The sequence below is a fragment of the Cydia fagiglandana genome, chromosome 17 (genome assembly GCF_963556715.1).
Source record: "Cydia fagiglandana chromosome 17, ilCydFagi1.1, whole genome shotgun sequence".
NCBI lineage: Eukaryota > Metazoa > Arthropoda > Insecta > Lepidoptera > Tortricidae > Cydia > Cydia fagiglandana.
Genome location: NC_085948.1, coordinates 8574157 through 8590029, shown reverse-complemented (window position 1 = coordinate 8590029; position 15873 = coordinate 8574157). Strand labels below are relative to the sequence as shown.

General features: G+C 36.6%; 1 protein-coding gene across 5 annotated transcripts in view; it reads right to left on the bottom strand.

The window, feature by feature from the left end:
- The window catches only part of LOC134672383 (cGMP-dependent protein kinase, isozyme 2 forms cD4/T1/T3A/T3B), a 147951-nt gene that overhangs the window by 10144 nt on the left and 121934 nt on the right, over positions 1-15873 (bottom strand). For all 5 annotated transcript variants that reach the window (XM_063530247.1, XM_063530248.1, XM_063530246.1 and 2 more), the window contains 2 exons: positions 14896-15115; positions 6147-6288 (listed from right to left, as the gene is read on the bottom strand). In XM_063530247.1, coding sequence (XP_063386317.1) covers positions 6147-6288; positions 14896-15115 — 362 coding nt within the window. The remainder of the gene's footprint in view (positions 1-6146; positions 6289-14895; positions 15116-15873) is intronic.

The window sequence follows — 15873 nt, the reverse complement described above, 5'->3', positions numbered from 1 at the left end:
ACAATGCCCTTGGATTGAACCCAAGGTCAAGTACCTTGCAATAACCAAATGAACGAGGAAATGTGCTTTGTACTTGCAGTTTAATTCTCGCGGTAATAAATAATAGCAATTCACTTTGGCAGTTAAAGTAAAACATCACGTCGTCGTAGGTCCTTTGTTATAAAAGCAATGTTAATACTCGTATTTCTTATGCATTCAGTACTTAATTCAGTATATATAAGTACCTATTTTACACAGTTTATACTCTCGTTGCTTATTGAAGAAAATAAGAACACGAATTTAAGGAAGTAAAGAAAATTTAAAATTAACTATAAGTAGTTCGTTTTTTTAGCATTAGAAAATAGGTAAGCGATCTCGACATGTCTTTTAATTGACAAACGCTTTTTAAAAATCAGTAACTAGGTACCTACCCTAATAGCATTTTCTTGTAGGGATTTTGTTGGGCCTTTGTTTACGTATTAGTTGGGCAACCGTTATATTTGGCCGTACGATTTGCTGGAGGGCCCTCGACAAAGGCCCTCCCAAAGATTCCCAACAGAGGGCCATAAGAGTAATTTTTTCGTTGGGCCTATTTAAATAAATCATACAATTATTCAACGGTGGTGGTTTTGGTCGGGCCGTGGTTGGGCCTATACACATTTGTTTGATGGTTGGTTAATTGTTACATTTGGCCGTACGATTTGCTGGAGGGCCCTCGACAAAGGCCCTCCCGAAGATTCCCAACAGAGGGCCATTAGAGTAATTTTTTCGTTGGGCCTATTTAAATAAATCATACAATTATTCAACGGTGGTGGTTTTGGTTGGGCCGTGGTTGGGCCTATACACATTTGTTTGATGGTTGGTTAATTGTTACATTTGGCCGTATGGCTTGCTGTAGGGCCAACTGCAAAAAAATAAAAAAGGGAATTTTTTTCGTTGTGCTTCTGTTTGCAAATTCAACTATTACCCAACGGCAAGTCAGGTAGGTCGGTAGGTAGTCGTGCACCAGGTTGAAGGCCCAACACAGCTTGTCCCACAAAGGGCCAACATTGTAACTTTAACGTTGGGCCTTGTGTAGGATTCGTACAATACTACCGTAGGTAAATAGTTGTGTAATTTATAGTGTGCCTACAGTCTAATTATGTAATGGGCTTTTGTTTACGAGTCCTACAGTTACCCTACGTTAGGTAAGTGGTTGTGTAATACGACGTTGGGCCTTTGCTGATAAATATTACAATTACACTACGGTAGGCATTGGTTGTATCCACATGAAGGCCCTAGGCAGCAGTTGTTGTTAATCTTCTCTGTATCGTTCCAATTTTAGTATATGTACTGCCGAAGCAAGTACACTTACTATACACTCTAATTTGTATATATACTAACCGCCCTTCGAAACTTCGTACGCGAGATTTATGTTTTTTGAGATTTAAATTGAGAAAATGTTGGTAAAATACAATTTTTAAAATTTATGTATAAATTTTATAGTTATAGCTATCATATTTATAAGTTACTTTAAAAAAATATTATGATTATATACGGAATAATCGAGAAAATAACTATAACTTCGATGTTTGGAGACAGTAACGCCATCTAGTGACACCACAAGCAAACTCAACTGGTATTGTTGGGCATCAGTACCACAGCCAATGTTGGTAAACGCGATATTTGTGCTCACTGGGCCAACGAATGTTATCGTTGTTTAGCCACCGGTACCAAAATACACAAAGGCCCATTGTTAGGCGTCAGTGCCACAGCCAATGTTGGTAAATACGATATTTGTCATCATTGGGCCATCTGATGATATCTTTGACTAGCCAACGTTACCAAAATACACAAAGGCCCATTGTTGGGCATCCGTGCCACAGCCAATGTTGGTAAATGCGGTATTCGTCACCATTGGGCCAACGAATGTTATCGTTGTTTAGCGAACGGTAGCAAAATACACAAAGGCCCATTGTTGGGCCTCAATGCTACAGCCAATGTTGGTAAATGCGATATTTGTCGTCATTGGGCCATCATATGATATCGTTGATTAGCCAACGTTACCAAAATAAATAAAGGCCCATTGTTGGGCATCAGTGCCACAGCCAATGTTGGTAAATGCGATATTTGTCATCATTGGGCCATCGGATGATATCGTTGATTAGCCAACGTTACCAAAATACACAAAGGCCCATTGTTGGGCATCAATGCTACAGCCAATGTTGGTAAATGCAATATTTGTCGTCATTGGGCCATCGTATGAATTCGTTGATTCGCCAACGTTACCAAAATAAACAAAGGCCCATTGTTGGGCATCAGTGCCACCGCCAATGTTGGTAAATGCGATATCTGTCATCATTGGGCCATCGGATGATATCGTTGATTAGCCAACGTTACCAAAATACACAAAGGCCCATTGTTGGGCATCAATGCTACAGTCAATGTTGGTAATTGCGATATTTGTCGTCATTGGGCCATCGGAATATATCGTTGATTAGCCAACGTTACCAAATAAATAAAAGACCCGTTGTTGGGCATCAATGCTACAGCCAATGTTGGTAAATGCGATATTTGTCGTCATTGGGCCATCGGATGATATCGTTGATTAGCCAACGTTACCAAAATAAACAAAGGCCCATTGTTGGGCATCAGTGCCACAGCCAATGTTGGTAAATGCGATTTATGTCATCATTGGGCCATCGGATGATATCGTTGATTAGCCAACGTTACCAAAATACACAAAGGCCCATTGTTGGGCATCAGTGCCACAGCCAATGTTGGTAAATGCGATATTTGTCATCATTGGGCCATCTGATGATATCGTTGATTAGCCAACGTTACCAAAATACACAAAGGCCCATTGTTGGGCATCAGTGCCACAGCCAATGTTGGTAAATGCGGTATTCGTCACCATTGGGCCAACGAATGTTATCGTTGTTTAGCGAACGGTAGCAAAATACACAAAGGCCCATTGTTGGGCATCACTGCCACTGCCAATGTTGGTAAATGCGATATATGTCGTCATTGGGCCAACGAATATTATCGTTGTTTAGCCAACGGTACCAAAATACACAAAGGCCCATTGTTGGGCATCTGTGCCACAGCGAATGTTGGTAAATGCGATGGTGGGCCAATACAAAATTAATGTTGGCTACGGAACGAACCTCATCCCAACGTTTTCCCTACCGTTGGCACCGTGGGCCCCAACGAAAATGCTACTAGGGTAACTATTACTATGAAAGCGAAAGAATATAAATGATCGTATTAGATTCATGATCAGATCAGATAGCTAAAGAATATAACTGGCGTGACTTATTATTAAAACGTGTTTTAAAAAAAAAGACATTCAATATGGTTTACCCTATTTTAATGAAAAAAAACGAACTATACGTAAATTAACAAAGGTTAATCTGTCATCTGACGTTGTCGCCCTGCCTGACACTGTTTGTATAGTCTGCAATAGACTGAAAGGCCTATGAATGAATGAATCTGTCAATGGTTTAATGTTTGTTTTACCTGTGTGACCTAATATAGGTTTAACAGTCGATTATCTCCTACACACCACATTAACTTGTCTATGACGCAACGAATGTCGAAAAATATATTTTATTTAAATTTTAACTATACTTGGAATCCGCAGAGTTATTCAAACATTTTAAAATAAAGAAATATGTAAAAATCGCCCTATATTGGTCGCGACTCTAAAAATGACAATAAATACTAGAGAGATATAGATAAGATAACCTACCAACTTATTACATTTTGAGTAAATATTTAATTTATTATTCTTTTTAGTTTCTGAAAATGTTAAAAATGTTGTTATAAATGGTGGTCTGGTGTTTTTACTCTTACAGTACTAAGTACTACTACATACGATAGGTAAAAATGGTGTTTAGCAACTAAAATTCAATACATTGCCGATGAAAAGTAATCAAAGCTGATTAAATAAAGGACCTCACGCCTCACGCCGCTCATAAGTATCTCAAAACATCTGTTAAACTAGTAGATGCCGGTATCGGAACAACATGTGGGTACGATATAAACATTACGAACACAGGCCGTTAAATGACGCAATAATAGTTTTCCAACATCATTCATCAAATTGTTGTACAGTCAAAGAATTAATATTGACCCATTTTGTACCTTATCACAATGACAATAGTAATGAGGTCTATTAACGAGTTTCATATTGATTGTCACTGTGACAAGGTACGAGATAGGTCGGAAACTAAATTCTTTGACTATAATGATTCGAAAAAAGTATACAGGTTTATTTTTGAGAAGTATGTAACGAGTACCGTGTCCACGGATGCCATCACCTTCTCCACGGTTCAACCAGACATAATTAACACCACCCATATTACGAGTACCTAATTACATTGCATTGTCACTAAAGTAACAGAAGTATACTTATGCTAATATATACAAAGTAAATTAATTAGTTACCAAGGGATTGAAAAATGGTTTTCTAACTTTGAAACCGGCAACTTGCATACCTAAGAACATTGCAAAGTAAAATATAATTTTTAAAAGTAATTACAGTACGGCCAAACAGTAAAAAATGCAGTAAATGCAATGTACCAAATTCCAACTGCACTGTAATACATTCCCACATTGGTTAAAAAACCTGGCCTTAAAATACCGCGCATAAGCCTCACTGAGAACACTGACCTTGGAAGCACAATAGCTTGACTTTCTGGCCTCTACCACTACAGCTATGTGCAGTTGAAAAATCTTTAGTCACACGCCCATTCCATATACAACAAATCTCGACCTTCGATAGACCACACTGGCGGTGTAACAATAAGTAACAAAGCTGTGGTCAGATCAGACGGAGAAAAGAAAGCCAACGTTTCTATTCTAATCAAAATTCTTACAGACGATAAGTATATTAATCAAATTTAAATTAAGAACCACAGAAGGTCGTCAGACGAGAAGCATTATTTATTGCGGAAGCCAATACAGTACCCTATCTAGACGCATTGAGTAATTCAAGAATCGATTAAATAATAAAAAAACCTTTTAGACACAAATTGCATCGCCTATTGTAAAATAATTACGTGATTTGACGATTACGATATCGAAAATGAGTAATGATCAAAGGCTGCGTTATTATGTTTACAAAACATAGAGGCGTGGTTGAAGAAGTCACGCCGAAGCCGGTCTCTCGAAAGTTGAACCGCGGAACGAAAGTGAAATTGTTGACTTTCGTATTTGGAGAACATCTTCACACGTACGAGCCGATGTCATCCAAATAAATAGTGAGATATAAAGATCTCAAATTCAATATGATGACGACGAACGAACGATTAGTGTTTATTGGACGACAAATAAAAAGTTGATAAAATATGAATCATGTTGACTAATGACTCGTTTAACTCTTGTGACTAACAAGACCTTGGTCATTACTGTTACTTACGAGTATGACATGTCCGGTTCGACTGAAAGATTTTTTCAAAGGAATAATAGGAATATACTTAAGTGCATAATATATGTACACATATAAAGAGTATATCACTACACCTCATAAAACAAAGTCCCCCGTTGCGTCTGTCTGTTTGTGTGTTTGTATGTCCGCTATAAACTCAAAAACTACTGAACGGATTTTCATGCGGTTTTCACCTATCAATTGAGTGTTTCTTGAGGAAGGTTTAGGTGTATAATTTGTTAACCTGTGCGAAGCCGGGCAGGTTGCTAGTATAATACATTCCTAATTAACAATAGATTAATAATATACCTAATAGCTATAAGAATTCAAAGCATTGGTTTTCAACATGTTAATTCAACTTTCAAGAGGGTATGTATAATTTTCATCCAGGAAATATTTTCAAACTTTACAAATATTTATGTGCATCTCTCTCGTGCCAAATGTATGATCTATCTATGTCAATAAAATGGACACGACATAAAATAATAATGGGCTAATAGAAAAGAATCTCGCACGACCTTGAGAGACCGAACATTAAATTTATACAACACCTAATCCGGCGAAACAAAAATAAATAAAGGTTAATTATATTTTTAAAACTAAATATCGTCAGGTGAAGCAAAAGTGACTAATTACTAAAAAAAATTGATCAAAAATCGACCTTCTTTTACTACTAATATGGTTCACTATGGCTATGAACTTGTGGTGGTACTTAGTGACTTTTGCTTGTCACCCGACGATATGGTTTGATATTTACCTGTCCTTTAGATATAATGAAGAACGTGTCACCACGGGCACCTTGCCTGACGATGTAATCTCCATTCTGGTAATGCGTCTCTTCTAGAACGTCCGAGATCTTAATAAGCGTGTCCTCGGGTAAGTTCTTGAAGATCGGAACGCTGAAACAACAAAAAAGAAGTCAGAAACTGGACCAGTAGTTACATCATCGGAAACCGGTCAAGTGCAAGTTGATCGCGGGTGTCGGGGTTTCGGACTTCTGATTGGTTTTTTATCGTCTGTGTCTAATGTGAACGTACTTCGTAATTATTCTGATTGACTGCATTTCAATTAGAGCAAGAGTCGTGTACGTTTTGATGTTTGTTAATGCTTTTGAACTAGATTTGATGTATTAATGGATGAAATGAACTGTGCTGTAGTGTAGGTAGATAAAGCAATGTGAGCCGAATGGAACGAATGAAATTATACGCACAGTTCAATAAAGAGAGAATACATAGAAATACGAAATTCAAAATCAATATCAGTATGACGTTGCATGCGTAACTTACATTACGATGCGATGCTTATTATACCAAATAGAACACACAAAAGTACGATGAAGATTATTTTAACCTCCTAAGTTCCTATTATGAACTTTTATTGTCTAACTAATAAGGGTTCCAATTTCAAAAACAAAATAATTGCTTCTGGGTCTCAGGCTCTGGCTCAAGAACCACGATTGAGGGCATTATTTTACGCCGCCGTCCGAGTAGAAAGTAATGGACATAAAATTACGTACACATTACGAAATTTTCGAAATAGGTGTAAGTTAGTTATCCCCACAAATAAAAAACGTTTTATGCAACTTTATCTCTATCTCAGCGTATAAAACGCTCTTTAAAGAGTAATTTATAACAGTAATCATGATGTAACTGCATGACTTGAATTTCTTTACATTTATTTAAGTCGTTTTTGCTTTAGTTAATAATAATGATTCGACAATGTTTATCGTTTTTGCAAATGATTTGAATAATTTGATCGAAAATAAATACCTGGTCTACTTGAAAATCTTGAATTATACATGCAGGTAAATGCCGCATAAATGTTACTAGTTTGTATTGAAAGTGAGCGTTAATATAGTAGTCTAAATTGAAAGGCTTCTTTTGTGACTTGATTAGTGTAACTGGTTATGCATAATTCGTATAATTGATCTTTTATATAATCAATACTGTTAGTTAATAAATACACTCTAGCGGAGTGGAAACGGTACACTTTGTATGGAAATTGTGTATAAAAAGTGATCCAATTTCATTGATATTGAGAGTATTAGATAAGTACTTGAAATGTTACTTAGATACTAATAGTTGATTAACAAACGAATTGGACTCATATGTATAATAATATTGATAATAGCTGGATTTTCTTACTGCCTTTATTAATGAGGTACAATGAAAACAACAAAGAACAGGCCCCGTAGACAACATGACAACGCTAACGCTCCATAGCGAACGAAACGCAACTGTCACTGTCACACTAATATAGAAGAGTGATAGAGAGACACAACGCGATTTGATGGCGAAGAGCAAGCGATTGTCACCTTGGCTAGGCTACCAGGACAATTAGCAGTAGATAATTTTGATGTAAATGTAAAACGTATTCACACCATGGATTTATTGTACTGCCTATCCTGTGCCATATTTGTGTTTTTATGTTTTGTACAATAAAGAGTTTATAAATACATACTCATCATCATCATCCTCATCATCTCAGCCATAAGACGTCCACTGCTGAACATAGGCCTCCCCCTTATGGGGGGTGAATGCCATAATCGCCACGCTCGGCAGGCGGGTTGGCGATCGCAGTCGAGTACACCGAATTTGAGGGACGCTGCTGCCCGTCCACCGGTGGTCTTGGACGTAGTTTAAGGACATACCCGGGTCCACATACATACTACATAAAATTATTCTAAGTTCGCCTTTGTACTTCCATTACTGTAATTTATTTTTGTAAACCTGTGTTGTGTACAATAAAGTGATTACTACTACTACTACTACTACTACTATGTATAATACAAGTTGTGAGCTAATGGGTGACCATCATAACATCATTTAACTAAAACCAACTAGTTAAGGTAAATGTTTGCGAGTAAAGTGTGTCGGGGACTTAAGGATGTGCTAGTTACGTCTCGCATACAGGAAAATAGCTCCGAGCCTCATCATAACACCCTGAGATCTAGCTGGTTGATAATACTAGTTAGACTAATCTATTACCTACATTGCCACTTGAGATGGCGAACACATTTAGTGGTCCTGTCTAGATAAGCTGGTGGAGGAATTAAATCCTGGTAATTTTTTATGTACTTAGTGCAATGCAGAATATGAAAATAGTTTCCGAGCCTTAATCTCTTCTTATATAAATCAAATTGTGAGCATGTAGTGAAACAAGTAAGGAAATTAGTTTTTCTTGGCTAACTATTGATTAAATTACATCTGTCAAATTCAAAATACCAGTAATTAAAACATTTCTCCGTACACCCAAGCAACCAGTTTCAAGAATTTAAATGACAAGATTTCTACTTAAAAGAAATCAATGCATTTGCAGGATTCGTTGACCGTCGGACATTGAAATATCGCATCGTGTACGTGTCGTTAAATGTTTGATTCAATTTAAGTCTGATTGAATAACAAGTACAGGGTTGCCGATGTCAGAACTTATTCTGATACCTACGTCAGGAATTTTGTACAATTGTATGAAATACGGTCAAACCTATGAGGTAATGTTTTTGTTTTTCTATTTCGACTAGGGTTTGCAATATCGGATGATTTCCAATTCCGGAACTAATTTTCGATATTGGATTCCATTTCCGGAATTCCGGAACTGGTTCCGGAACTAGGGTTTAACATATTTATTCGATTTTTTAGTAAAAAACAACAAAAAATGTGAAATTCTGATACTTTACGTTTACAAAAGTTAGTATTGTTTCAGATGCAGAGAAATTTAATTTGAAGTAGGTAGCTATGTTTTTTTTCACCTCTTATTTTACCACTTTATACAATTAATGGTTAATGATGCTTTTTAATGGTTACTTTTATTCACTTCTATGATTCGGGGCATTTGGCGAAACTATAGTTGCTAGCAAACCATTCGATGCATAATTTTATAAAATAGTTAAATATAATAGCTTACTACTTTTTCTAACCTAGTATCCCAAATATTATTAAATTTTAATTCTTAAAATTCGCTTATGTAGGATTCAGACTATTCTGACTATTCTAAGCAAGTAAATCGCTTTGCTTTTTTTTATGAGCCCTTATTGTCCCACTGTTTTAGTAGTTCACTAAACGACTAAGAGGCACTTAATAACAATAAAAAACACAAGTATAGTGTAGTTTCTTAACAAATTTCAATAATAAACCTAACAAAAGTACTTAAATCCAATTCCGGAATTTTCGATATTCAGTTGTATCAATTCCGGAATTGTAATATCGGAAAATTCGTCCGAGATTCCGGAATTTCGAAATTCCGGAATTCCGGAATGCAAGCCCTAATTTCGACGCCTGTAAGTGTTATTCATGGAAATAAGTATAAATAAAGCGAAGAATTGGAAGAATCATGAATATTGTCAAGATTTTTTTATAACTATCCAGCCAATACGGGTTGACTTTCCTTAAAAACTAACTGAAGGAAGCACTAAACCGGGAGTCGTGGAAATTGCCGCATAGCAGTGGGACACTCAAAAGCGGATGCTTCGATGCATCACGAGAGCCATATTCCCCAGCATTTGAGCAACGATACAAGAATGAGGGGACCCAATAAAAACTTTTGACACAACCCTAAACAATCGTTATTGGTGAGGACGTGGATGCAGTGAAAGGATTGCGAATATCATGAAGGCGAGAACGTGCCGGTGTGTCGCAAATCGCTTGGGTAACGCAGTGACACTAGTACTAGTTTCATAAACAATTCCTTTGTTTTACTTTTGTTCTCATTTGATAGGTTGTAGGTACCTACCTATGATTGTCTTGTGTTCATAATCTATTTATGTAGTTCTGTGTCACTACAGTTCATTTATCTGCCTGACAGTAATAAGGCTGACGAGTTTTAACGTTTGTGTTTCGTTTAATTTGTCTCCGTTGTGTCTGTAAGTAGAATAAATAAATACTTTATCAGTCAGTTTTCTTCTAAATTTACTTTGGATTTCTTTATTATTTTATTATATAGTACCTACATACTTATTTAGTTTATCGCGGGTTGAAGTCCTATCAGTACCGAGTTTCACTCCACGAAAGCATTACATTCCTAATGCGTTAAGCGTAACAGTTTTATTATAACCGTCGTCGGTAACCATATACCCCACACGATAGAGACATTAATCTTTATTGTGTTAATGCCTTTTCAGAAGATGGATCGCCATAAGAGGCGAACACGAAAGGCACATAAGGATTCACTGTAGCAGCTGCTGACATTAGCATACCTCCGCACGATATCCTTGGACAATGTGCCAGGCTGTCTGTAATTACATTAACTACTAGAGGTAGTCGAACAGGTTTCTGTAAAGGTTCTTTGGTAATGATAGTTAACTTACCTAATATTAGGTGACCAAAATATAGTTCTTTTCTAGTAGTACCGGTTAACAATTACATACTTATAAGTAATTTATTTCTAACTGCCTTCGAGGCTCCGGCTTCTGGGTTATGTATGTTGCTTTTTTATTCCAAAAACAACAATATGTACAAAGCTAAGACCTATATTTTACTATTCACCACGCTCCTGCCCTACCATATAAAGAATTGGGGTTTAAGCAACACATATTCTCGTATGACCTCAGTAATTCTGTGCACTCAAAAATTAAGAACAGCATTTATATTCCTCACGTCTACTAGACGAGTCACCAATCCACAGAAGCACGCTTTTAACATTTGTGTTTGTAATGCCAAGTGCCAACTAAACTACCACGAATATTATGCACAATAGCATACGAATAAATTAGGTATTCGTGCATGCAAATGTCCTGGTTCAAAAGCAGAAGAGTGGGCCACTGCACGGCTAATATTTGCATAAATGTCTTGCTTGAGGTCAATATCCTTTCTTTTGTCATTGGTATTGTGCCATTTGCCCTAGACGGAATTCTTGAACCCTTGTGTACTCCAGCAAGCAACTATGAATGTCTTTTGTTTGTTTGTTTAAGATTTAGTCTTGTTATCAACGAGATACTCGACGACAGCATTATTTACAATATTGCATTGTGATTTTGTGTCAACAATTTCAAATAGCAAAGCATTTAATATCTATTTAAACATTCTGCCGTGCTAAGGATACGTTGAATGATAATTAAAGATAAAAATAAGATTTTATCAGCTAAAGAACAATATAGGTAACTTAAATATAACGATTGAGCGGTTGTTCCTTATGTGGACGTCAAAACAAACTTTTAAATAAATCCAAGACGAGCGGGGTTAGTGGCCTCGTTGTTACAAACAACGTCCCATTACGAACAAAAAACCGAAATAGCCGTTCCAGATAGAGATGTTTTCTTCATTCGAACGTAGTAACAGAAAGTAAAATGGAATGTGTAGGTGAATAATTCTAATTATGAACCATACGTACCTAGTATGTGACAAAAGTAAAACATGCAATGTTAATATTGTAAAAAAAAACTTATAGGTACGCCTTATAAAACAAAGTCCCCCGTCGCGTCTGTCTGTTTGTGTGTTTGTCGCGATAAACTCAAAAACTCCTGAACGCGGTTTTCATGTGTCAATAGATCAGTGATTCTTGAGGAAGGTTTATGTGTATAATTTGTTAAACCGTATGAAGCCGGGGCGGGTTGCTAGTTACTTACAAAAATAATTACCTCGCAAGTCTTGCAACGAAGACCAATTGATCTAATGACACCTTACATTTTAAAATCTATCAACCCGGTAAAGCCAGTAGTGTTGAGAAATGCTCACAACACACGCCCCAGAAATATTAGTTGATATTCTTCAATCGAAGAATAAACCATTAAAGTAATATGCCGAGTTTTAAGCTCCTGTCAAAAAACAATTCGAATTTAATTGACAGGTTTAATAATACCGCCTCAATTAAAACGTACGAAGAACTTCCGAAACATTTCAAGTCTGGTTGAACGTGTCTTATCAGCGACGTCATGCATTTCTGGGTCATCCTGATTGCTAGTGGACAGAGCAGTTTTTATTCGGGTCTCAGTACGTGTTGTAACCTTAACGAGGCTTGGGTTTAAATATTTATATGATGATAAAGAATTGTTTGACTTAAAATTTACCTGTTGTACCGCCAATTAACTATGTCACAAGGAATCTTCACACAGACCATCAACTACCACAGTAGTGTACAGTGCGGTAATATCATTAAATCGTTTAGCAAACTAACAAGATGACGATGGCGAAGGCCTGGAAGGCTAGAATAGTTTCAGCAATTTAGTTACATTTCTACGACGATTAGAACCTAAACTTTGCTTTAAAAAATCACTGTTTTTATAATTTTGCCTTAGACTTTTAAGTTTGCCTAATGGTGACAGTCCATTTCCAACGACAGCTGCATTAATGTTCATTTTACTATGGAAATTGACAATGACAGCGACGCGTTCAGTACCGGTAGTGCAGCTGCTGTTAGAAATGGAATGTTACCATTAGATTCTTCGTCACATTTCGCAACCATAAAGTGTCCATTTTAAACTCATTTGCGCGGTTTACGGAACCTATTGACTGTATGCTACTTGGTAATTTGTGTTCACAGTGCACTTATACCAACGAATCAAACGATGCAATTCCGGTCAGCAATCGTAATGCCTGATGCCTACACAATATTGTAAACACTCACAGAAAGCGTGACGAGAACGTATTTTTTATGTAAAATGCCAAAGAAATTTGTAGCTGCTTTTACTTTACTACCTATACAAGGATCTTGGCTTCCCAAGTAGCACAGATAGCTCTATAACAACTCACTTTTAGTTCTATCTAACGCTCTGTGCGTTTTAAGACACTTATAACAGCACACTCGTGGTCCTACAGCTGTATAATAGATTTCAGTGATATTTATATAGCTTAGGGCTGATTAAAAGCTGCATTACGGCTCTGAAAACTACCATTAATACGCAAAGAGTGATATAATGGTATATTTGCTACGAACCTATACAGCTTTAAGGGTTATCAAATGCTTTAACCGTTATAAGGTCTGTTTAGTGGATAAAATTACGCCATGTGCTGTATAAGGAGGTAATTGTGGACTTTTATTACGTTGACTTATTAAGGGAGCACAAGTGAACTATTATGAAGCTAATAGACGTATAATGGAAAACATGTGGCACATTATACAGCTTTTCGCTTAACATGTTTACCGCTAAGCAGCTTTTATTACGCTGACTTTTAAGGGAGCACGAGTGAACTAATATGAAGCCAATAGACCTATAAATGAAACACATGTGGCGCATAATACTGCTTATCACTGAAGATGTTTACCGCTAAAGCAGCTTTTATTTTGCTGACTTATTATAAGGGAGAACGAGTGAACTGTTATGAAACCAATAGACGTATAATCGAACACATGTGGCGCATAATACGGCTTAGCGCTGAACATGTTTACCGCTAAGCAGCCTATTATACTACCATTGAGACTGTGTGTATAGCGGCTATTTAAACGTTCACAAGATACCTTATAACTGTTTAGAGGTTCACTAGTGTATCGAAAGAACGACTTGGACTTTATAGTGGTTCACTTAAGTATCTTAATCAGATATATAACAGTCGTATGCTGCATATTAGAATTTTAACGGTTCACGTTGCTTTTTAACATTGACCGCCATTTTATTGTATATAACCTACAAAATTTAAATTACTTTTCCAACTTTTAAGGGCAACAATAACGTTTTGTGCATGAGTTCTTAACCTAAATCACTAGTTTAGCACTTCCTATAACGTATTATTAACTTTTTATCTCATAATTCCGTCCAAACCACTAAAATAGTTTTTACACAATAGCTTATTTATATCATTAATTTAAATAAATCCTGATTATTCTCGTGGCGCATTGAAATTTTCTTAGATAATGTATATATATAATGTCAATAAACTTGCATTCCCAAACATCTTTCTCACATTAATATATAAAAGATCATGTACTAACATGTAACTAAACACTTTAACAAAATGACTTATGGTGTTGTTGCGCTAAAGGTTTTTGCTTCAATATAAATATGTTTTTTAAGGCAGAGGTGTAAAAGTATGTTAATTATTATCTTTTATTCAGCCCAACGTCAATCTTTCCCGGTATTAGGGCGCACATGTGACATATTAACTGAATAAAGGGTAACTGGTGGTCTCTTACCCAGTCAATATACACCTCTTATAACTCCTGTTACCCCTTATAATTCCATTAAATTGCTGCTACAATGCTCTTAAACAGCTATGTGAACTTAAGGCTGCATAATTTGTGCCCATTTAAGAGTTATAAAAGCTGAAAAGAGGCTTATACAGCTCTTATGCAGCTTTTTTATTCCAGCTTCAAGCGTATTCGTACTTCATTATGCGGCTGCTATACAGCTAATCTGTGCTACTTGGGTTGGCATCAACACTGCTGTGGTACTCTGTGTACTACACTACATTCTAATGTCCGATCTATATTTTTGTTACCGGTGAGAAAAATAATTTTGTTTTTGTGTCTCCGTTCCAATACTGACGATGCTGCATTAGGTTGATCGCCTTAATATGGAAGGGTTATAAGCTGTTATGAAGATGATGACGATTATGATGTGATAACAAAACTCTACATACCTCTTGAGGAAGTCCGTGTATTCAGCCTGTCGGATGAGCCCAGTCCTCATCATGATGGTCTGGAAGCACTGGCGCTCGATGGCCCAAAGCCGGCAGTCGGTGGCCGCCTTGATGGTGGCCGTTCGCTTGCAGTTGTACAGGATGGCCAGCTCGCCGAACACCTTGCCGGGCGCCATGGTGCTGAGGTACTTGTTCTCTCGGGACACCTCCACTCGGCCCTCTGGAAGAAATAGGAATTACGTTTACATATGGAAGATCGTATTCTTAATTTCTTACGCTATCAGCAAAATAGTTAGATAGGTGTTTATCTATAGTAATGTTTTGTGTTGTTTAGTTATATTCAATTCGACTTTTCATATTTTTTCTTTGCGCCACCTACCGTATATTCTAATTCTTATGTCTCCGATACCCAAAGGTTGTCTGGAAGAGATCGCTCTTAAGCGATAAGACCGCCTGTTGTTACCTCTATTGTCTTTGTTTATGTTAGTTATTGTCCATTTATTGTAAAATACGTGTATGTGAGGTGTGCAATAAAGAGTATTGTATTGTATTGTAATAGACGTAAACACTTTAATAATTACCTGCATTATTGCTAGCATCATGGCATTCCTTTTAATCGAGTACTTAACAGTATAATATGTAATAAAAGAGCCGAGGATTTTAGGATAATCTCTTTAGCCCTTTACCTACGTGTATCGAACGGAATCGCCATTAGCAAAGTCATTTCTCAGGTACGGGTGGCGGTTTTTTGAACGAGTATGAATCTGTTTTGTCTTAGCGTCTCAATGGATCAGTACCAAACCTAAACAGAAATTGAACCGAAATCGGATTTTATAAGAGTTCTTAGTAAGTTCAAATACAAATTTTTAAAATGGAAAACTTGAATTCGTATTCATAGTGAAATTAGTTAACTATGAAAACTTAGTTATAGATTTATGACAAGTTATCTGAATATCATTTATTCATCACCACCTCAAA